The sequence below is a fragment of the Chlorocebus sabaeus genome, chromosome 13 (assembly GCF_047675955.1).
Source record: "Chlorocebus sabaeus isolate Y175 chromosome 13, mChlSab1.0.hap1, whole genome shotgun sequence".
NCBI classification, from domain to species: domain Eukaryota; kingdom Metazoa; phylum Chordata; class Mammalia; order Primates; family Cercopithecidae; genus Chlorocebus; species Chlorocebus sabaeus.
In genome coordinates this window covers 24,158,967-24,184,054 of record NC_132916.1, presented here as the reverse complement: position 1 = coordinate 24,184,054, position 25,088 = coordinate 24,158,967, and the positions used below count along the sequence as shown (strand labels likewise).

Genomic DNA, 25,088 nt, shown 5'->3' with positions numbered 1-25,088 from the left:
TTTTTTTTTGTCTGTTTTTTTTTTTTTTTTAAGTTTGGAGCTCTTTCTATCTGACTGCTAATATCTGTCCCTCTTCCCTGTCCCCTCTCCATTTCCCACTGTAATGGCCTGGAGAGGACAGGGGATGAGAGACCAAGGACAGTCAGCTGGCTGGTCTTTTGTTTGACATGATCTTTTCTTCATGTCATCTCTCCCTCTTGGTCATTCTGGTGTGAGGCACTAAGTTCCTAAGAGCAAGGAACCAACCTGTTTTTTTAGTGGCAGCAACAATGCATACAGTATGGTTGCTGAATGAGGACTCCATGGCAGTAACTGCCCCACATAGTGGGTGCTGCCAAGGCCTGGAGAAGAGACGGCCTCACCCAATCTGATGTTTCACATGAGAATCTGACAGCTGAGAAATGAAGCTCACAGGCCCTAGAAGTTGTAGCCAATGAATAATAAAGACACACACGAGCTTCCAAACAGCAGCGCATTAGCCCTGAAATAGGAGAAAACTAGCAATTGTGGCATAATCTTAGGACTGGTTCTTATATGCTCTTTAAATTCTTATTTGTCCACATCTGCCAAGAAACCTGTCTTGACCGTGCCCAAGAAAAAGGAGAGGGCCCCTTCTTTGTGCTTCTTGACCTTGTACTTGTCTCTAGTTTTCTGTCATCAAATTGTAATGTGATCATTTATTTATGCAAGTCTAGACTATAAGCTCCTTGATGACAGGGTTTATACATGGTTTAGCTTTACAGCCTTAGAGCACAATATTATGCCTGCCATGTAATTGGTGCTCAACAAAATGTTTGTTGAATTAATAAACAGCATCTCCCAGATAAAGATGATACCTGTTTATTATTGAATGTGCTAGCTCCTTGAAAGAGGAACCAACTGAATTTTAAATTTCTGCTCTCAGAAATGTATTTCACCTGCTGATGAGAAGGCCACTTCTAGATAGCATTGAATTCACTTCTCCCACCCCCAGTTCCCCACAGGAGACATGACATCATTCTCAGTGCCACCTACCAGCTCCCTCTTTTCAGATGACTCTCTCTGTCTGGATCTCAGGGTCTTTATTAATAGTTGCTATTTGTTAGATTTTACTGGAATATTTCTAAGTCATTGTTGAAATCTTAACAATGGCCTAAGCTACAACAGGAGGAAAAAAAAAAAGCATTAGACAACAGAAATCATTTATTTTCAGTCTTCAGCTGTTTTAAATACTAGGAATGAGTAAAGACTAAATCTTTTGTCTGAGCGTATTTAAAGTCGGTATAACTTGTTGCAGCATTAAAAAATTACCCCAAACATACCGGATTGAAACAATAAACGTTTACTGTCTCATGTGTGTCCAGTGGTCATGGATTCAGCAGCAGCTTAGCTAGTTGGTTCTGGCTCATGAGCTGTCATAAAGTTGCCATCAAGCTGTCTTCCAGGGTTACAGTCATCTGAAGGCTTGGCTGCAGCTGGAGGATCTACTTCCAAGGTAGCTCATTCCCATACCTCGAAAGCTGGTGCTGACTGGTTGTTGACTGGAGCTTCAGCTCCTCTCAACGTGGACCTCTCCATAGTGTTGCTTGAGTATCCTCACAAGATAGCAACAGGCTCCCACCAAGGAGAACAATCCAATAGAGAGCAAAGAGAAAACCCTACAATAACTTTGTGACCCAATTTCAAAGTCACACACTGTGACTTCTGCCATATTCTCATTGTTAGAAGCAAGTTAATAAGGTCAACACTCAAAGAGAGGGAATTGAAAAAAAAAAGAGAGAGAGGGAATTAGGCTACACCTATTGAAAGGAATATCAAAGATTTTGTGGACATATTTTTAAACCACCACAGTAAGTTATCAAATAAATAGTTCAAAATGCTTAAATATACACAAGACTAGGCATTTTCTCTATGCATTTGTGTAGGTTTTCCTTTAACATTTTAAAATGCATTATGGCAATTAAAAATTGTATCAGGTAGCATATATTGAATAGTCTGTATACATTCAATGTCAAACCTCAGTTTCCTCTATCTCTTTCAGGTCCAGGAAAAAAACAGTCCCTGACATCTATATCTGCAACCTGGCTGTGGCTGATTTGGTCCACATCATTGGAATGCCTTTTCTTGTTCACCAGTGGGCCCGAGGGGGAGAGTGGGTATTTGGGGGGCCTCTCTGCACCATCATCACATCCCTGGATACTTGTAACCAATTTGCCTGTAGTGCCATCATGACTGTAATGAGTGTGGACAGGTAAGTGAAGGACTTTGAAATATCTTAATATAATTCAGAGGTGCCTGTGCTTCCCCAAGCTCATTCCAATTCCAACATCAGTTTTGGTTTATAACAGCAAAGCTTTTCTTCCTTTGCTTGTTTCATTGTAGGATTGATTACTTAAGAATATTTTGTTCAACTTTCACAGAGGTCTATTTTTAATGGAAAACATAAAACACAAAAATCTCCTTTTTTCTAATCATTCTTTTCAACTCAGTTTTATTTGCAATTCACTGCATGAAAAAAAAATCACAAAACCGTGAAATATTAGAAACCAGAATGAATTCCCCCCATCAATTTCACAGTAAGGAAGCTGAGGCCCAAAGAGGTGAGGAGATCTGCTAGAAGCACATAGAGAATTAGCAGCAGAGCCAAGAATTAAAGTAGGTTTCTTAGTCTCTGTCCAAGGCTATTTATGATATGTCCACTGTCTCATACACTTGTTATTGCCTCATAGCTCTAAGGAATCAGTGGAGTAAATAGAGGTTCTTATATGACCATGAAGCAATTTCCCAGTGCCAAGAAGATCATCTTTCACAAACATTGTTGTGATTGGTTAATACAAATGCTGTCATTTTATATTATTAGAAATGTATTCCACTATGTCCTGGAATGTGCCATAGCCCCTTTCACCATCCATGTAAGCTAATGTTATTTGAGGAGATGATGGTGATAGTGAGTACTTATTGAGCCGATAAGTGGTAGAATCCAGTTCAGACCCAAATCATCTGACTCTAGAGATGGCAGGTAGTTGTAACTGTTTCAATCTCTGGCCTGTCTAGGAAGCATGCAAGCTAGGATGTGCCCTGCATTATCCAGATGCCAGAATGCCCACACCACGTCCTAACAGCTCACCTCAAACAGAAACAGGGCCTAAAGACAACCATAGTACTTCCAACAGTGTTACTCTGTCTTTCAGGGACAACCCACTTAAAATCTCCATCTGCCTTCTTCCCAACCCAACCCCGGCCCAACACATTTAATCCTCCTTTCTCTGATCTACTGTCTTTTTCCTTTGATTCAAATATATTACATAAATCACGTGTGTGTGTGTGTGTGCATGTGTGTGTGTGTGTGATTTATTGTCTAGTTCCCTTGCACCTCAAATGTAAATTCCCCAAAGGCAAGGTCTTTGTCCATCAATATATCATAAATGTGTGTGTAACACTGCCTGGCACTCAGGTGCTAAAAAAATATTAATGAATGAATGAATGAATGAATGTCTTGAAGGGTATGTTAAATTTCCCCAGGTCCATCCAGAAATCTTCCTGAACCCTGCCTCTTTCACCCTTCCAAATGGGACTCTTGGGTGGGGAAGTGATGAACCATTCTTTAGATGAACAAAAAAAGAATGACAAGGTTCATATAAATCATCCACTCTGACAAAAATGAATAATAATGGTAAAATTTTAAATATACTTTTATTTTTTTGCAAGAGAATTTTCAAAATATAAAGTTTCCTTCTCAACTTATAATTCGCATATTTTTAAATCAATATACTGCATAGGTCTAGTTAGCTCAGCTGATGCCAGCCACTGTGACTGTGTCATGAGAAAAGCCCCATAAACATGTCAGGGTTCCAATACCAGGAAGAGGGCCTTGAACAGGCCAGGCTCACTATGGAAAAGCAACCTAAGGTATAGCCCATACCACTAGTAATCCCATTCTTGGGGATAATACGAGCTTCTTTATACACTGTGCCTTGGATGCAGGAGAATATTGCCTTTTTTTTGAAAAAAAAAAAAAGGGGGGGTATACTCCTGTAAATCTTTTACTGTAAATGAAGTGAATGGGCATTTTCTGCCTTGGAACAGACAAACTGTGTATATTTTTTAATATTGACAGATTTTTCTCTGTATGTATACATGTACACACATGCATGCCTGTGTATCTTACTCGTAGTCTTTTGTTTTGTTTGGTTTTAATCCAATGGACATAGTATGCTAAAATTTCATTTCACATTTAAGACATCTGCCCTTTCCTTCCCCTCGCTCTGGAAAATCAGGTGGTAAGAAACAAATGAAGAGGCTATAAAACTGAACCATTACCTTCCTCACATTTCTTGTAATTCTAACTCTACTAAAATCATTAAAGTTTAACAAAATCTGCAATTTTGTAAAAAAGAAATGAGGCTTGCTTTGTAAGGTCATAACTAAATGTCGGCGCCATCAGTATGCCTTAGTGTTTACATATTTAAATCATTTTAATTGCCAATTTAATGGATCATACATTTCAAGTGTTTCCAATAACTCATTTTGCTTTCCCTAATTAGTGATAACTGCAAGTGTGTAGAATATCTAGTAGTCGGCTCCTACCTCCATAGCCATACAAAAACAATATATAAACACCCAAAATGTCAAAAATGTTTTCTTTCAAATGAAAGCCACCTAGACTTTCATTAGTGGCTACTTTTATAAATAAATTCTCTAAAACATCAGGAGTCAGTAAGTAGGAGCCAAAATTTGCAATTTATTCATTCATTGATTCAAAAAATATTTATTGAGCATGAACCACATGCCAGAGATTGTTGGACACAGGGGATACAGTGGCCTTAAACTAATAGTCAAGGCTCCTGCCCTCGTGGGGCTTTCATTCTAGTGACATAGACAGACATTAAGTGAAGAGTCCCACAAGTAAATGTTTATTTCCACATAGTGATAACACACTAGGAAGGAAAAATAGAGTCTCCCTATAATATTCTTTTACAGTCATGGTCCCTTGTATAGAATGGGTGGTCAAACAAGTCTTCCCTAAGAGGGAGACAGTTAAATAGGGTCTTGAAGGAAGAGCAGGAAGAAGCAGAAGCAGATCCTGCCAGGCAGGTAGCACAGTATGTGCCTGACCTTGAAAGGGGAAGAGCTCGAGGAAGTCAAGGGAGAGACTGGCACAGGCTCCAGCTTGAGCAGCAGGCAGAACCAGGTGGGAAAAAAAGACCTGTGGAACATGGGAGGAATTCTGAAAATTTATAGGAAACCATTGAAAGGTTTTCAGCTGGGGAGGGATGCTATCAGAGAAGATTCCTTAATTGCTTGATCCCATGACTTCATCATTCTATAATTCCAGTAAAAATGATGGCTGGGCTGCTATGCAGTCACTATGGCATCCACTTCCCCAGCAGGGAGAAAAGAGGCCCTTCTCTCCTTAGCCACAGGGAATGCATGTGCAGTGTGCAGAGGATGGGTAGCTAAGGAGCCCTGGCCAGAAACCACTTTCTGCAACCAAAGGCCCCTTAACTGAATACAAATGTCCTGCTTCTGGTGCAAAATTGAAAGAGCAAGAGAAGAGGAAATTTTTTATTTTTGTGAGTCTTCATTAAGTAGCTTTACAAAAACTTGGAGAAATTTAAGTGACCATAAAAACCATTTTTACATTTGTTTAATTTCTGCTGATACTATCCTCCACCACCCCCAGCCCCCAGCAAAGCTGTGCTTTTTCAAATAGGCCTTCCTTCTGAATCTGAGCTCTTGTTTTTCATTCTTCAGCTTTCATTTTGCTCTGAAAATTCTTTGGATTTGCTGGAGGACTAAATATATTAGATATGTCAGAATTTCAAGTTTGATTAATGATTACCCCCTTTTTCCTGGCTGTAAAATGAAAAGAAAAAAAATGAAAAATGCTTCCCCATGAAATTAGCCCATTTCTTCCTTCTGGCTTCTAGCCTAAGTTCCTTAAGGAATTTGCATTGTCTATACTAGTCACACTTGTTCATCCTGACTGTGACTTCTGTGAGCTGAAACTCCATGAGCGTGGTGACTTTAGTATAAAGCCTTCGGGGCAAAATGTTTGTTCTATGTTCTTGACTCCCTTTCTGCTGAGAGATTCTCTTAGCCCCACATTTTCCTCCTTCCTGCCTCTGTGTCAGTAAATCTTGCTGGCAAAAGGGTCATTTCCTCCTGGAGGAAATCTGTATTCAGAGACAAAGTTTTCCAGAGTCTCGTTTACAGGAAAAGCTCCTTTGTAAAGAGTGCACTGCAGAATTTTGCCATTATCAGTGTGTTCATAGAAGGAACAACTATTTCAGTGAGTGGTTTATTCAGACTTGCAGGGTCAAGAATTGTTTTCTCTACAGATACCAGGCAGCTCTTTAAAAATATAACTTTCTTTTGCCCTGATAGAGGTGTGCTTCAGGGAGGACAATAATGCTAATAATTTGCTCTCGTCATGAACCTTTCATCCTTGGAGCTCAGTGTTTTTATTGATTGTTCCAAAACTCTTCCTGACTGCTTTTGCAGGTACTTTGCCCTCGTCCAACCATTTCGACTGACAAGTTGGAGAACAAGGTACAAGACCATCCGGATCAATTTGGGCCTTTGGGCAGCTTCCTTTATCCTGGCATTGCCTGTCTGGATCTACTCGAAGGTCATCAAATTTAAAGACGGTGTCGAGAGTTGTGCTTTTGATTTGACATCCCCTGATGATGTACTCTGGTAAGTTGTTAAAACTTAAGAAAAATGAGTTGAATTAAGTTGTGAAGTACTTCATTCTCCTTGTCAACATGTGAGCAGCCTCAAAGAGTATCCTTGTGGATCCTCTTCTCACCAGTATCTCCACTTAGGTTTCTCTACACATGCAATCAAGGTGATAGTTTGATTTTTAAGGAGAGGGTAACCTTTCGAAAAAGATTTTGAATTCAATCATGTAACCTCAGTGGACACAAATATATTTAAATAGGATTTTAAAGATTCATAGCAGCCAGATGCAGTGGGAATGCAGCAATCAGGGGAGGTAAGGAATTTCCAGAGTCACTCAAACTCAAACCTCATCAGTATGCAATTGCGGTTTGCTTGAATTGTGTCCCTTATAAAGATATGTTCAAGTCCTACACCAGCTCCCCCCGCCATACCTGTGAATGTGACCTTATTTGGAAATAGGGCTTTTTCAGATGTAATCAAGCTAAGTTAAGGTCATGCTGGATTAAGGTGGGCCCAATGACTATTGTCCTGATAAGGAGAAGCAGATTTTAAGAAATACAGAGACACACAGAAAAAGACATGTGAAGACAGAGGCAGAGATTGGAGTGATGTATCTGTAAGCTAAGGAACACCAAGGATTGCCAGAAACCAGCAGAGAGGGTAGGAGGGGGCATAGAGCAGATTCTCCTTCAGAGTTTCTAAAGAACCAAACTTGCCAGCACCTTGATTTCAGATGCCTAGATTTCAGAGCTGTGAGAGAATAAATTTCTATTGTTTTAAGCTATCCAGTTTGTGCTAATTTCTTACAGCAGTCCTAGGAAACTAATGCAACTACCATAGCCATTTTATGCATTTTAATTTAAGAAGAAATTAAAAGTCTTCAATTTGAAATTTGAACATATAGTTGGAGTTCATGATTAAATTCTTTGAGCAACTACCAATGGCCAGTAACTGTATTAGATATTTTTACATACGCTATCTCAAGTCAGTCCGGCAGATCCCTTTCTCCGACTCCATAACTTGTCAAACAGATGAGTCATTTCTGCATTATGTGGACACAGCCAAAGAAGGATGGCAGTAAAGGACCTGCAAATCCACTAATCCAGTAAAAAAAAAAATCATATACATGCACGTTTTGTTCAGTTTAGTATAAAAAAGTACTATAGACTAGGTGGCTTGTAAACAATAGAAATTTATTTTTCACAGTTCTAGAAGCTGGAAATCCAAGATGAAAGTGCCAGCATGATCAAGTTCTGATGACAGCCCTCTTCCAGGTTGCAGTCTGCCAACTTTTCATTCTATCCTTATGTGGCAAAAGAGAGAGACAGGAAGCAAGCTCTCTTGTGTCTCTTCTTATAAGGACACTATTCCCATTCATGAAGGCGCCACTCTCATGACTTAATTATTTCCCAAAGACCCCACTTCCTCATACCATTATATCGGGGGTTAGATTTTCAACATAGGAATTTTGAGGGAACACAAACATTTAGAATGTAACAGTGCAACATAGATAGGACTGGACTTCCAGTTCCAAAATGGCAGCATAGAAGCAAGCTCACTGAATGCCCTCAGAAAATCAAAAACAAATATACAGCAACAAGGTTAGCATTAGCAATATCCCAGAACTCCAGAACTCAAATTTGAGGATGAGACAGTTCCTCAGGCTTCAGAGAAGTGAAAAATCATATGAAAAAGCCTCCAAGTCGACTGTAATAGAATCAGATTTCCACATTCATGGCACCCCCTCCCCCATTCTGCTTGACACCAAGCACATGAAAAATTTCCCCTCAACTCACAGTTTCTACACTGAAAAAAACATGATCAAGGTAGACAACCAGCTTTCCCACCTTTCCTTTCCTTTCCCAGGGAACCAACCTTGGGTTCCCTGACAAAATACCTGTCTCTGCCTTAACCTATGGGAAGTATCACAAGTGCTGGAAGGGAGAAATATCCCTGAGAACAGGCAGAGACAAAGTAGGGAGGTGGGACAGTTACTCTGTAGCTCAGCCAAAGGAGACGCTAAATCAGAGTGGCTACTCAATACCACTACACTGCAGGAGGTACACTCAGCAGGTCCCCTGGACAAACCCCTAGCCAGGCTTCCCACACCTCTGGGATATCTCCTTTGGGACCTCCCCCATTCAGGATAGCCAGTGACTGATGGGTTACTAGAGCGAAAGCAAACCTGGGCTTAAGGTGCAACCTAGAGCCAAAAGGAGACAACAACCTAGCAATAAAGACTCTCTAAGAAAATATATGCAATAAAAACCAAAACAAGTCAGACAGAGAAGACTGGAATAAATAGCAAATCCTCAATGCAAAGACATAGATGTACATCCACAAGAAGCAACAGCAAACAGCAAACGGTGATCTCCCCAAATGGACAAAGCAGGGAACCAGTAACTGACCCTAATGAGACAGCAATATGTGAACTCTCTGGACAATAATTCAAAATAGTAGTTTTTAGGAAACTCAGTGATCTCCAAGATAACACAGAAAAGCAATTCAGAAATATATCAGAGAAATTTAACAAACAGATTGAAATAATTTAAAAATTAAAAAAGAAATCTTGGAATTGAGAAATACATTTGCTGAACTGAAAAAGTTACTAAAAATTCTCAACAGCAGAATGGGTCAAGCAAAGGAGAGAATTAGTGAGCTCAAAGACAGGCTATTTGAAAATACACAGTCACAAAAAAAAAAGGAATGAAAAGAAACGAAGACTGTATACAAGATATAGAAAAAATTACTTTAAAAGACCAAATCTAAGACTTATCAGTGTTCAAGAGGGAGTTGAGCAAGAGCAAGAAGTAGAAAGCTTATTCAAAGAAATAATAACAGAAAATTTCCCAAAAGTTGAGAAAGATGTAAATATCCAGATATGGGAAGATCAGAGAACACCAAACAAAATCAACCCAAATAAGACTCTACCCCAAGGCAGATAATAAACTTTTAAAAGTCAAAGACAAAGATAGAACTCTACAATCAGTAAAAGAAAAGAAGCAAATAGCGTGTAAAGGAGCTCTAATTCATCTGGAAATGGACTTCTTACTAGAAACCATACAGGCCAAGAGGGAGTAAAATGACATTTGCAAACTGCTAAAGAAAAAAAACAAAAACAAAAAAACCTGCCATCCAAGATATTGCATCTATCCTTTGACTGTGAAGAAGACATAAAGTGTTTCCCAGACAGGCAGAAGCTGAAGGAATTTACCACCGTCAGATCTGTCTTACAAGAAATGCTAAAGGGAGTTCTTCTGTTGGAAGGAAAAATAAAAAAACACTAATGTGCAAAAAGAAAACATTTGTAGGTATGATACCCCTGGATAAAATTAAATACATTAACAAGCCCAGAATGCTCTAATACTGTAATTTTGGTATATAATCCACTCATAATTATAGCATGATGCCCAAAGACAAATCTATCAAAAATGATAACAGCTGTAGCAACCTGTTAAGAGACAGATAATATGAAAATATGCAAATTGAGACAACTAAAAGTTAAAATGTAGGGGAATGGAGTTAAAGTGTAGTTTTTTCCACTTGTTTCTTTGTTTCTATTATTTTCTTTGTGATGTAAGATAAATAATCACCTCTTCGGAATAACTTGTAATATATATGTTTTTTGTCAATATCATGGTAACCACATTGCAAAAATCCATAACAGATTTTAAAAATAAAAAGTAATGAACTAAGACATTCCACCAATGAAAATCACTTTTCCACAAAGGAAAATGGTAAGAAAAGAAGAAAGGAAGAGAAAAGTTGCAGAACCAGAAAACAAGCAACAAGATGGCAGTAGTAAGTCTTTACTTATCAATAATAATACTGAATGTAAATAGTCTCGATTTTCCAATTAAAATGCAGTGAGTGGCTTGATAAAGAAACAAGACTCAACTATATGCAGCCTACAAGAAACCCACTCCACCTCTAAAGACACACATAGACTGCGAGTGAAGGGATGGGAAAAGACATTCCATACAACTGGAGATCAAAAATAGCAAGAGTAGCTATATTTAGATAAAATACACTACAAATCAATGACTGTAAAAGAAGACAAAGAAGGTCACTATATAATGATAAAGGGGTCAATTCAACAAAAGGATATAACAATTTTAAGTATCTCTGCACCCAACATTGGGGCTCCCAAATATATAGAGCAAACGCTAATAGATCTGAAGGGAAAGAGGGGCTGCAATGCAATAATAGTAAGAGACTTTAACACACCATTCTCTGTAATTGACAGATCATCCAGACAGAAAATCAACAAAGAAACGGCAGAGTTAAACTACACGCTAGACCTAATGGGCCTGACATTTACAGAACATTTCACCCAACTGTTGCAGAATGCAAATTCTTTTCAACAGCATATAGAACATTCCCCAGAATAATCCTATCAGGCCACAAGACACACCTGATCAAATTCAAAAAAGTAGAAGTTATAGCAAGTGTCTTTGACCACAGTGAACTAAAACTAAACTCAGTAACAAGAGAAACCTTGGAAACTACATGAATATATGTAAATTAAACAACATGCTCCTGAGTTATCAGTCAATGAAGATATCAAGAAGGAAATTTAAACATTTTTGAAACAAATGAAACTTGAACTACAGCATACCAAAATCTATGGGATATAGCAGAAGCAGTACTAACAAGGAATTTTATAGTGATAAATGCCGATATCAAAAAAGTAGAAAGACTTTAAAAATAAACAACCCACGAACGTACCTCAAAGAATTAGAAAGGCAAGAACAAACCAAACCCAAAATTAGTAGCAGGAAAGAGGTAATGAAGATTAGAGCAGAAATAAATAAAATTGAGACTTAAAAAAATACAGATGATCAACAAAATGAAAAGTTGGCTTTTCAAAAAGATATACAAAACCAACAAACCTTTAGCTAGACTGAGAAAAACAGAGAAGATCCAAATAAACAAAATCAGAAACAAAAATGGAAACATAACAACTGAAACCTCAGAAATACAAAGAGTCATTAGAAACTGTAATGCATCACTAAATGCCAACAAACTGGGAAATATAGAGGAAATAAATAAATTCCTGGACACATACAGCCTGCCAAAATTGAACTATGAAGAAATAAACAACCTCAACAAACCAACAGCGAATAAGGAGACTGACGCTGAAAAAGAATCTTTCACCAAAGGAAGGTCCAGGACCTGATGGCTTCACTGCTGAATTCTACCAAACATTTAAATAATTAATATCAATTCTCTTCAAACTTCAAAAAAAAAAAAAACATGAAGAGGAAGGAATACTTCCAAACTCATTCTATAAAGCCAGCATTACTCTGATACCAAAACCAACCAGAGACACACACAAAAAGAAAACTACAAACCAATATTACTGATGAATATAGATGCAAAAATCCTCAATAAAATATTAGCAAACAGAATACAACAACACTTTAAAAAGATCATATATCATGAGCAAGTAGGACTCATCCAAGGAATGTGAGGATGGTTCAACATACGCAAATCAATAAAGTTGATACATCACATTTACAGCACCAAGAACAAAAACCGTATGACTATTTCAATAAATGCCAAAAAATCATTCAATAAAATTCAGCATCCCTTTCTGATAAAACTCTCATCAAACTGGTTATAAAAGGAATATACCTCAAAATAACAAAAGGCATACATGACATGCCTACAGCTAATTTTGCACTGAATGGGGAAGAATTGAAGCCCTTTTCTCTAAGATCTGAAACAAGACAAGGATACCCACCTACACCACTTTTATTCAACATAATATCAGAAATTCTAGCCAGAGCAATTAGGCAAGAGAAAGAAATGAAGGGCATTCAAATTGGAAAGGAAAAAGTCAAATAGCCTTTTTCACAGATGGCATGATATTATGTTTAGAAAAACCTAAAGACTCCACCAAAAAACTATCAAAGCTGATAAATGAATTCAGTAAAGTTGCAGGACACAAAATGAATGTATAAAAATCAATAGCATTTATATATGCAGTAATGAGCAATCTGACGAAGAAATCAAAAAATGCAATTGCCTTCAAAATAGCTACCAAGAATATAAAATACCTAGTATTCAATTCAACAAAAGAAGTAATATATCTATACAAGGAAAGCTATAAAACCCTGATTTAAAAAAATACACACATACATAGATACTTGATGAAAGAAATAGGACACAAAAAAAGGATATTCCATGCTCATTAATTGGAAAACTTAATATTGTTAAAATGACACTACTAGCCAAAGCAATGTACAGATTCAATGCAATCTCTCTCAAAATACCAATAACAGTTTTCACAGAAACAGAAAAAAAAAAAATTCTAAAATTTATGTGGAACCACAAAAGACCCTGAATAGCTAAAGCAATCCTGAGGTAAAAGAACAAAGCTAGGGGCATCATGCTACCTGACTTCAAAATTTACTAGAAAGCTATAGTAACCAAAGCAGCCTGGTACTAGCATAAAAAGACACATTGACCAGTGGAACAGAGTGGAGTACCCAGATACAAATCCACACATTTATAGCCAACTCATCTTCAACAAAAGAGGCAAGAACATACAATGGAGAAAGGACAGTCTCTTCAATAAATGGTGCTGGGAAAACTGGAACACTATATGCCGAAGAATGAAAATAGATCCCTACCTCTCACTGTACACAAAAATCAAATCAAAATGAATTAAATACTTAAATCTAAGACTTGAACCTATGAAAACTACAAGAAGAAAACATAGGAAATGCTCCAGGACATTAGTCTGGGCAAAGACTTTTTGTGTAAGACCTCAAAAGCACAGGTAACCTAAGCAAAAGTGGGCAAATAGGATTACCTCAAACTAAAAAGCTTCTGCACAGCAAAGAAAACAACAAAGTGAAGAGACAACACATAGAATGGAATAAAATATTTGCAAACCATCCATCTGACAAGTAATTAGTAACCAGAATATATAAGGAGCTCACACAACTCAACAGCAAAAAACCCCAAATAATCCAATGTAAAAAATGAGCACAAATCCGAACAGATATTTCTCAAAATAAGACATACAAATGGTCAATGGGTAAACAAAAAGTGCTATCACTAATCATCAGAGAAATGCAAATCAAAACCACAAGGAGGTATCATCTCACCCCAATTAAAGTGGCTTTTACCAAAAAGGCAGGCAATAAAGGATGCTGACAAAGATGTGAACAAAGGGGAACATTCGTACATTGTTGGTGGGAATATATATTATTACAACCACTATAAAGGCTCCTTGAAAAACTAAAAGTAGAGCTACCATATGATCCAACAATTCCAGTTCTGGGTTTATATCCAAAAGAAACTATATTAATATATCAAAGATATATCTGTACTACCATGTTTATTGCTGTACTGTTCATAATAACCAAAATATGTAATTAATCTAAATGCCTATCAATAGGTGAATGGATAAAGAAAATGTGGTATATATACACAATAGAATAGCATTCATCCATAAAAAACAATGAAATCTTGTCATTTTTAGCAGCATGAATAGAACTGAAGGCTATTATGTTAAGTGAAACGAGCCAAGTACAGAAAGACAAATATCACATGTTCTCACTTATATGTGGGAGCCAAAAAAGTGAATCTCATAAAGATAGTAGATCGGTGGTTACCAGAGGCCAGGAAAGGTAGAGGAAGTGGGTAAAGAAGAGAAGTTGATTAAGTGGATACAAAGATACACTTTACTAGAAGAATTAAGACCTAGTGTTTGATGAATCAGTAGGATGACTATAGTTTAAAATATCCTATTGTACATTTCAAAATAGCTAGAAGAGAATAATTTTAATGTTTCTAGCATTTTTAAAAAGTCAAATAGTTAAGATGATAGATAAATCCCGAGTACTCTGATTTGATTTTTACAAATTATATGAATGTATTAAGCTATCACATATACCCTGAAACGATGTACATCTATTATGCATCAGCAAAAATTGTTTAAAAGAAACATAGATAAGAGTGTTTATTCATTACTTCTCCCACCAGCATTGGCTATCCTGGGTTCAAATTTTACCTCTTTCAGTTACTGCGTGGGTAATCTTTGGCAAGCCACTTAACCCCTCTGTGCCTCAGTTTCTTCTTCTACAATGTAAGGGCACTAATGGCATCATACTCATGGGGTTTCACAGATTCAGTGGGTAAAGATATTTTAAAAATGCTTAGAACAGTGCCTACTATATAATAAACGTTACACACTGTTGCCTGTCATTGTTAAACACTGAAGATTGGTGATAGGTAGCCTCACCTATACTGCACTCAGTACAGCTGGGTTTGGCTAGAGAAAAGACAAGCATTGTTATTGGTGAACAATGAAGATCAGGGCTTCTCTACAATAAAGCAACCAAAGATCCACAAGGACTTTTATCCTGGACCGTGAAAAATGAAAGAATCATGCCTCGGAAACTGCAAAAGCCAATTCCTAATCCAATTAATGTAATGATGTTGTTCTCTCTCTTCTCTCTCCCCTCTCCCTCTCTCATTTTACAGGTATACACTTTATTTGACAATAACAACTTTTTTTTTCCCTCTACCCTTGATTTTGGTGTGCTATATTTCAATTTTATGCTATACTTGGGAGATGTATCAACAGAATAAGGATGCCAGATGGTAAGTGTTTGCCATATTTTGCTTTATTTGTTAAAAGAACAGTTTAGATAGTCTAAGACATCTACAATAGAAACTGAGGCAACAGTGACTTGAAACATACCACACTTAGACATGTCGACATTGATATATGTCTATAGAAAGAACTTTTGGAAAATAAGACATGTACTAAATAAACTGCTTAAGAATCTCTCAGTGACAAATGTTAAAAATCACTGATGTAATGGTTGCATTAAAATGCGTACAGAACTCAAGATTCTATTTAAAGAATAATTTTTTTTTGTTATCAACGGTTATTTAACTGTTTTCATTGCACATTTTGCAGAGTTGCATGCGTATGTAAATATCTTAAATGTTATGTGCAACCTTTTAATTTTTGTGTTTCAATTTTTTTTAATTTAGAGGAGAAAAGTCTCATTAATATTTGAGTTTTAAAAGATGGGTTTTGTTAATATTAAAAGATTATTTAGGAGCAAATAAAACCAAAGACTTAACCTAAAGTCAATAAACTTGAGAAGGACCTGTGAAGATACTTGTCTCTAAAACTGCATAAATAAATCTAAATTATTTTCACCTTGCAATTGTGTATTCCACAATCTACTTGTTCAAATGAATAAGTCAGTAATTATATAACCTGTTGGGTAAAAACACACTTACATTCATTAAACATTATATTGTAAATATATTTTTGTGTTTCTGGAAAGGCAAGTTTGCTGGGTTTCCCTGCACACTACAAATTTACAAATTTTGCAAATTTTTTGTTTAAAAAAATGTGAACAATTTAACCACCATTCCTCAAAAATTGTGGCAAACCCTTGAACCAAAGGTTTGTAAGGAGTCTGTTGGCTCACAACGTTTTTTTTACCACCTAGTTACTTGGAATTCTTTGAAAGTCTTACACTTGTAAAGTATGGTCCATTTGGGAAGAAAATGAAGTAGCCACAGTTACAGAAAAAAACATAGCTTATAAATGTATCCCAGGGAGCTGAGTTGGTAAGAAGGTTAAAGTGAAATCATATGGAATATTCAAGACACCAACAGCTGGAGAGAATGCTTGAGCCTTTTTAAAACAGTTCTCCAAATCAGATCATTTTGCTTCTGACATTTTTCTCAGAAATGCTAAAGAGGATCTTATGAAACAAATCTCATACACGTCAAAATGCAAGAAATTGGAGGAATGATAGGGCCTACTCTGATAAACTGCAGGGGAATCAAATGATTTTTAGCTCCCATGCTTTTAAAATTATTTCCAAGTTTTGTTCGTCTGTTACTCTCATGTCCCAGGGAAATTTTCATTAAATGCCTAAATATGACATAACATGATTAAATGTATGAGTTTTAAAATATGTTTTATTTTTAAATAATTTGCATTTCTTAAAAAGTTGATAGTAAAAATATAGTATAGATAATACAGAGATAGTATAGAGGTTTCCCAACTACCCCTCACTCAGTTTTCCCATAGTTAACATCTTACATTACCTAAGACATTTGTCAAAACAAAGAAAATTTCTGTACATTACTGTTAACTAAATTCCATTCTTTATTGGACTTCACTAGTTTTTCCATTAAAGTCCTAAATCTATTCCAGATTCAATCCAGAATAGCACATTGCATTTAGTTATCACGTCTTCCCAGTATCCTCTGATTTGTGAATTTCTCACTCTTTCCTTATTTTTCATGACCTTCGTAGTCTTGAGCACTGGCCAGGTATCCTGTAGAATGTTCCCAATCTGGGTTTGTCTGATATTGTATCATTACTAAACTGTACTTACATGTTTTTATTTTAAAAAATCAACTCTTCTCATCACAGCATATCAGGGGTCACATGATGGCTACATTACATCACTGTTGATTCTAGCCTTGATTACCTGGTTATGGTGGTGTTTGCTAAGTTTCTCCACCATGAAACTGTTTATCCCTTTCACTATTCTATTCTTTGGAAATGAGTTACTAAACATAGCCTACCTTCAAGGGGGAAGCAGGAAGGTGGGAATTAAGCTCCATCTTCTGAAAGGGGGGTATCTATATAAGAATCCCCATGTTATTTGGAATTATTCTGTAAAGAAGGTCTGGTTCTTCTCTCCTCATTTTATTCCATATTATTTGTATTACTATAGACTGATATAGTTATTTCATACATTGAGTCATAATTTAATACTTTGTTATTTATTTGGTCTTTCAAAATGTTCCAACTTTGGACCTTACATGCCAGGAGAGAGTGGCGTAACGTATTTAAACACTGAAGGAAAACAAAGTATACTCTAGAGTAACATATCCAGCAAAAATACCCTTCAAACATGAAGGAGAAATACTTTCCCAGATGAACTAAAGCTGAGGAATTTCATGAACACTAGACCTATTTTACAATAAATTCTAAAGGGAGTACTCCAATCAGAAAGAAAAGGACATTAATGAGAAATAAGTAATCATTTGAAGGTACAAAACTCACTGGTAATAGTAAGTACCAAGAAAAACATAGAATATTATAACAATGTAACTGTGATATGTAAACCACTCTTGCCGTAAGTTGAAAGACTAAACAATGAACCAATCAAAAATAATAACTACAACAACTTTTTAAGACATAGATAATACAAAAAGATATAAATTTAAACAATAAAAAGTTAAAAATTGGGGGGACAAAGTTAAGGTGTAGAGTTTTTACTAGTTTTCTTTTTGCTTGTTTATGCAGTGTTAAGTTGTTATCAGGTTAAAATAATGGCTTATAAGATAGTGTTTGTAAGACTTATGGCAACCTCAACTCAGAAAACATACAGTGGATAAACAAAAATTAAAAAGCAAGAAACTAAATCGTATTACCGAGAAAATCACCTTCACTAAAGGAAGACAGGAAGGAAAGAAAAAAGGAAGAGAACACCACAAAACAACCAGAAAACAAATTTTAAAATGGCAGGAGTAAGTCCTTACTCATTAATAACAACATTGAATGTAAATGGACTAAACTCTTTAATAAAAAGACAAAGACTGGCTGAATGAGTGAAAAAACAAGACCTGTTGATCTATTGCCTTCAAGAAACACACTTCAACTATAAAGACAGACATAGACTGTAAAAAAAAGGAATGGAAAAAGATATACCATGCCAATGGAAACCAAAAAAAGCAGGAGTAGTCTTATCAGACAAAATAGATTTCAATCCAAAAACTTTAACAAGAGACAAGATCACCATATAATGATAAAAAGGGGTCAATTTAGCAAGAGGATATAATAATTTAAAATATATATGCACCCAACACTGGAGCATCCGGATATATAAAGCGAATATTAGAATTAAAGAGAGAGATAGGCCCCAATATAACAGTAGCTGGAGACTTCAATAACCTACTTTCAGCATTGAACAAATCTTCCAGCCAGAAAATCGACAAACATTGGACTTAATGTGCACTGTAGACCAAATGGATCTAATATATATTTACAGAACATTTCATCCAATGACAGCAGAATATACATTATTTTCCTTAGCACGTGGATCATTCTCAAGGATAAAACATATGTTAGGTCACAAAACAAGTCTTTAAAAATTTGAATAACTGAAATAATACCAGACATCTTCTCTGACCACAATGGAATAAAACTGTAAATCAATAACAAGAGGAATTTTGGAAACTATACAAACACATGGAAATTACAAAATATGCTCCTGAATGACCAGTGGGTAAATGAAGAAATTAAGGCAGTTGAAAAATTTCTTGAAACAAATGATAATGGAAACACAACATACCAAAACCTATGGGATACAGCAAAGCAGTACTAAATGGGAATTTTATAGCTCTAAGTGCCTACATCAAAAAAGATGAAAAATGTCAAACAGTCTAATAACGTACCTTAAGAACTAGAAAAAGAAGAGCAAACCAAACCCAAAATTGGTAGAAGGAAAGAAACAATAAAGATCACAGCAAAAATGAATGAAATTAAAATGAAGAAAACAATACAAGAGATCAATGAAACAAAAATCTGGTTTTTTTGAAAGTTAAACAAAATTGACAAACCTTATAGTCGGACTAACTGAGAAAAAAGAGAGAAAGTCTAAATAAATAAATTCAGAAATGGAAAAGTAGACATTACAACTGATACTGCAGAAATTCAAAGGATAATTAGAGGCTACCATGAGCAACTATATGCCATTAAATTGGAAAATCCAGAAGAAATGGACAAATTCCTATACATATATAACCTACCAAGATTGAACCAGGAAGAAATCCAAAATCTGAACAGATCACTGACAAGTAATGAGATCAAAGCCATAATAAAAAGTCTCCCAAGAAACAAAAACCCAGGACCCAATGGCTTCACTGAATCCTACCAAACATTTAAAGAACTGATACAAATTCTACTCAAATTATCCTGAAATATGGAAGAGCATGGAATAATTCCAAACTCATTCTACAACACCAGTATTACTGTGATACCAAAATCAGACAGACACAACAAAAAAGAAAACTACAGGCAAATCTCTCTGATAAATATTCATGCAAAAATTCACAACAAAATATTAGCAAACCAAATTCAGCAGTATATTAGAAATCTCATTCATCATGACCAAGAGGAATTTATCCCAGGGGTGCCAGGATGATTCAACATATGTAAATCAATCAATGTAATACATCATATCAACAGAATGAAGGATAAAAATCATATGATCATTTAAATTCAATATATCAAATTGAAATATCAAATGCTGAAAATGTATGTAATAAAATTCAACATCTCTTTATGATAAAAACCTTCAAAAAACTAGGTATAGAAGGAACATACCTCAACATAATAAAAGCCATATATGACAGACCCCCAGCTAGTATCATACTAAATGAGGAAAAAACTGAAAGACTTTCCTCTAAGATTTGGAATATGACAAAGATGCTCACTTTCACCACTGTTACTCAACATAGTACTGAGGTCCTAGCTAGAGCAATCAGACAAGAGAAAGAAATAAAGGACATCCAAATTGGAAAGGAGTAAACCAAATTATCCTTGTTTACAGATGACATGATTTTATATTTGGAAAACTCTAAAGACTCCACAAAAAAAAAAAGAAAAAAAAGATTAGAACTGATAAACAAATTCAGTAAAGTTTCAGGATACAAAATCAACATACAAAAATCAGTAACATTTCTTTATGCCAATAGTCAACAATCTGAAAAAGAAATAAAAAAGTAATCCCATTTATAATAGCCACAAATAAAATTAGGTACCTAAAAACTTAACAAAGAAGTGAAAGATCTCTGTAATGAAAACTATAAAACACTGGTAAAAGAAATTGAAGAGGACACCAAAAAATGGAAAGATATTCCACATTCAGTATTTGGAAAATCAGTACTGTTGAAATGTTCATACTACCCAAAGCAATCTACAGATTCAAAGCAATCTCTATCAAAATACCAATGATGTTCTTCACAGAAATAGAAAAAACAATCTTAAAATGTATATGAAACCACAAAAGACCCAGAATAGCCAAATATATCCTAAGCAAAAAGAATAAAACTAGAGGAATCACACTACCTTACTTCGAATAATACTACAAAGCTATGGTAAGCAAAACAGCCTGGTACTGACATAAAAACAGAGACGTAGACCAGTGAAACAGAATAGAAAACCCAGAAACAAATTCACACACCTACGATGAACTCATTTTTAACAAGGGTTCCAAGAATATACATTGGGAAAAAGACAGCCTCTTCAATAAATGATGTTGGTAAAATTGGATATCCATATGCAGAAGAATGAAACTAGAGCCCTATTTCTCATTATACACAAAAATCAAAATGGATTAAAGACTTAAATCTAAGACCTCAAACTACGAAACCACTATCAGAAAATATTGGAGAAAATCTCCAGGACATTGGTCTGGGCAAAAATTTCTTACTCCACAGGCACAGGCAACCAAAGCAAAAATGGACAAATGGGATCACATCAAGTTGAAAAGCTTGGCTATATAAATTACCAAGATTTAGAATCAACCTAAGTGTTCATCAACAGATCAATAGATAAAGATAATGTGGTATGTATACACAATGGAGTGCTATTCAGCCATAAAAAAGAAAGAGATACTGTCATTTGCAAGAACATGGATGGAAGTGAAAGTCATTATGTTAAGTGAAATAAACCAGGCACAGAAAGACAAGCATCACATGTTCTCACACATTTGTGAGATCTAAAAATAAAAACAATTGTACTCATGTACATAGAGCATAGAAAGATGGTTACCAGAGGCTTGAAAGGATAGTAGGGGCCTGAAGGTGAGGTGAGGAAGGTTAATGGGTATTTAAAAATAGTTCAAAAGAATGAATAAGGCCTAGCATTTAATAGCACAACAAGGTGACTATAGTCAATGATAATTACACATGTAAAAATAATGAAAACAGTGTAATTGGATTGTTTGTAATACAAAGTATAAATGCTTGAAGGGATGGATACCCGATTCTCCATGATGTGATTATTACACATTGCATGCCTGTATCAAAACATCTGATTTACCCCATAAATATATACACCTACTATGTACCCACAAAAAAAATAAAAAAATAATAACAAAAAAAAATTGTTCTAGCTTTGGAAACTTTGGAAAGTTTTCAACAATAATAAAAAAGAATATATCACAATGCACTAAGTAGGAATATAATAATGAGGTTCATATTTCACTGCAAAGCCATTATGAACTGTCCAAAAGATTCTAGGAACACATTGCCCCATGATTTCTATGGTTGTTTATACCCTGTCTATCTGAATGTTTCCTTTGCAGTTGCAATCCCAGCGTACCAAAACAGAGAGTGATGAAGTTGACAAAGATGGTGCTGGTGCTGGTGGCAGTCTTTATCCTAAGTGCTGCCCCTTATCATGTGATACAACTGGTGAACTTACAGATGGAACAGCCCACACTGGCCTTCTATGTGGGTTATTACCTCTCCATCTGTCTCAGCTATGCCAGCAGCAGCATTAACCCTTTTCTCTACATCCTGCTGAGTGGAAATTTCCAGAAACGTCTGCCTCAAATCCAAAGGAGAGTGACTGACAAGGAAATCAAAAATATGGGAAACACTCTGAAATCACACTTTTAGGAAAGTACATGGATCACCATGAGTCTAGACATGATTATCTTACTGGTATTATTAGAAAGGGCAGGTGTACCTATATGTTTATGCCCATTTTTCTTGTGTACTTGTGACTCTTAGCAGCATGGAACAGAAGTGTAACCATGCAAATGCAATGAGTTTAATATGCTAACTTTAGCAAGATGTAAAATGTTAATCTATATTGTGGGTAGGGAATGGGATAGTCTAAGATACCCAAGCTTCATGATGGCGTATATTATTCCAGCATGTTATAAACTAGTCACTAATGCAAATGGCCATCCATGACCATTGACTCAAAACTCACCAAGGAACCTGACCTTGCCCTCCACACTGTGGCCTCACTGTAACAGTTTCCTCAAGGTTCCTAGGAGGGTATCACCTCACAGTGAAGTCTGAAATTTGGCTATTTTTTATCTACAAATATGTTGGTTTTATATGGTCCAATCTAATACCTTCAACAACTAAGCCCTACCTTTCAGAATAACAGTTACCATTTATTGCACACATGCAATGTGTAAGATTACATGTACCAAACCTGTGAAATAAGTATTATTACCTTTGTTTACTAAGGCTCAGGAAGGACATACGCTAGGCCTAATGCTGCAACAGCTATCTAAGAGCCAGGCTAATAATGTTCAGCTCTGCCTGTTTCTTTTCTACTGCACCACCTTGGCAACCTTTACTTATTATACTGGAGAACTCAGTAACTTGGAGTTTCTTTTGCTTTCTCCTATAGCCCTGCAAGGGGAGAACTAAAGTCTGATAGAAACAAGTTGATGTTTAAGCATCCTTTTGGATTACCTTTGTTCTCACACCTGCAAACTGTAGAAACTGGTATCTGCACTTTAATAATAATACTTTACTTCTGGACTTTAAGCTTCATTAAGAAACATTCCTGGCCGGGCTCAGTGGCTCATGCCTGTAATCCTAGCACTTCGGGAGGTGGAGGCAGGTGGATCACAAGGTCGAGAGTTCAAGACCAGTTTGGCCAACATAGTGAGATCCTGTATCTACTAAAAATACAAAAAAATTAACCGAGCATGGTGGTGCGTGCCTGTAGTCCCAGCTACTCAGGAGGCTGAGGCAGGAGAATCGCTTGAACCCAGGAGGTGCAGGTTACAGTGAGCCAAGATCACGCCACTGCACTCCAGCTTGGGCAACAGAGTGAGACTTCATCTCAAAAAACAAACAAACAAAAAACCAAGAAACATTCCCTTTAGGTTACAGTATACATGTTTGTTCTAAGGTACGAAAAGTAATTAGCCCTTAAATTTTCATAGGTATTCATTATATCTATATTTTCCTCTTTAGACTTACATATAGTTAGGCAAGCAAACAATGCATTTAATGCCTGGGTTCTACACTGAGACAAATATCGTTATTTTGTTTGTGGATAAAGTCTGTAAACCCACCTTCTTCATCTAAATACATTAAATTTGTTTACTCCATAAACATCTGAAACCAATTTTCAATCAGCCCTTTTTAGAAAAAGACTTAACCATTTTTATATCTGATCTCCATTTTTATATCTCAATTGTGTTTGGATAAACTTGTATTTGAATCAACCCAGACGTGATTTTTAACCCTATTTATTTTACTCTAGAATTTTTAGGCACAACTTCAGAACTGGATAGTATCTAAATGCATATCTGGATGAATGGCTCCGTAAACAACATGAGAACTACACATCTGAAACATTTTATTTCCATAGCTGAGGTCTAGAGACCTACATATGCAGCTGGATGCTCCTGTAAAACGTCAAGGAGAAGCTGTGTCATGGCCACAATTTCAGGGGTCTTCATTCTCACTTTTCTAAGGTGCAACAGTTCAGACTCAGTGAATAATACTGACTTCTGAAGACCCAGCACAATGGGTCAGAAATATCTTATTATGTGATAATTGAAAATCAATTGTTTACTTTCATTGTCTTTTTTAATACAGAAAAATATTATGATTTTAAAGACTCAGTTTTAAACCACAGACCTTTTTCAGTAGCATTCCCAATAGTCCTCAAACAATTGGTCAGTGAATTATTTTAAATTATATTTACTAAGAGTCATAAGGAGCTTTAGTTTAATCAAAGTAGAAAATAAAAAGGATGACTAATAAATTTATCTTTGTCCCTTTATATAGCCTTTCTATGCATAAGCATATTTATATGCAGATTTACAGAGGTGGTTTGATAGAGACTCTTTATGTGTTTTATATGTTTGGCCATGATATGTATACAGGTTTACTTTCAAATGAAGTTAATAGTGATAGTTGGGTATTTGTCACTCAGTCAAATAATAATTGTATCCTTATTCTATTCTTATTCAATTGTAGGTGCCTCATTTAAACTTTGATCATCAATTAATAAAAATGAATAAGAATTGCTTGTGTATTAATTTACCTCTGGCTTGTAGCTTCTACTTTTAAGATTTTCTATAAGGGATTTTATATTCTCTTAATGGAAATAGTTTCTCCTGAACAAAGACCAAATGTTTCAGAATTAGTAAAATGTATCTTAAATATGGCCAGTAGTTTGAAGGCACTCATTATCATACCAAATTGTCAGAAACCTAGACTCTTGTATTATGTCCAGAAATTACTGCTTTTGTGGGTTATAATGTCACAGGCTCAAGGAACCTTGAATCTGAAAGATACTTTAGAGACTATCAAGTGTTAAAGGTGAGAAAAATGAGCCACAATTAAACCAAATTATTTTTAACACAGTTCAT

General features: G+C 35.8%; 1 protein-coding gene across 2 annotated transcripts in view; it reads left to right on the top strand.

Moving 5' to 3' along the window:
• The window catches only part of MCHR2 (melanin concentrating hormone receptor 2), a 71,848-nt gene extending 47,110 nt beyond the window's left edge, over window positions 1–24,738 (top strand). For both annotated transcript variants that reach the window (XM_008007497.3, XM_073022695.1), the window contains 4 exons: window positions 2,021–2,230; window positions 6,484–6,678; window positions 15,163–15,282; window positions 22,038–24,738. In XM_008007497.3, the coding sequence (XP_008005688.3) occupies window positions 2,021–2,230; window positions 6,484–6,678; window positions 15,163–15,282; window positions 22,038–22,353 (841 nt within the window). In that variant the 3' untranslated portion in view covers window positions 22,354–24,738. The remainder of the gene's footprint in view (window positions 1–2,020; window positions 2,231–6,483; window positions 6,679–15,162; window positions 15,283–22,037) is intronic.
• The last annotated feature ends 350 nt before the right edge of the window (window positions 24,739–25,088 follow it).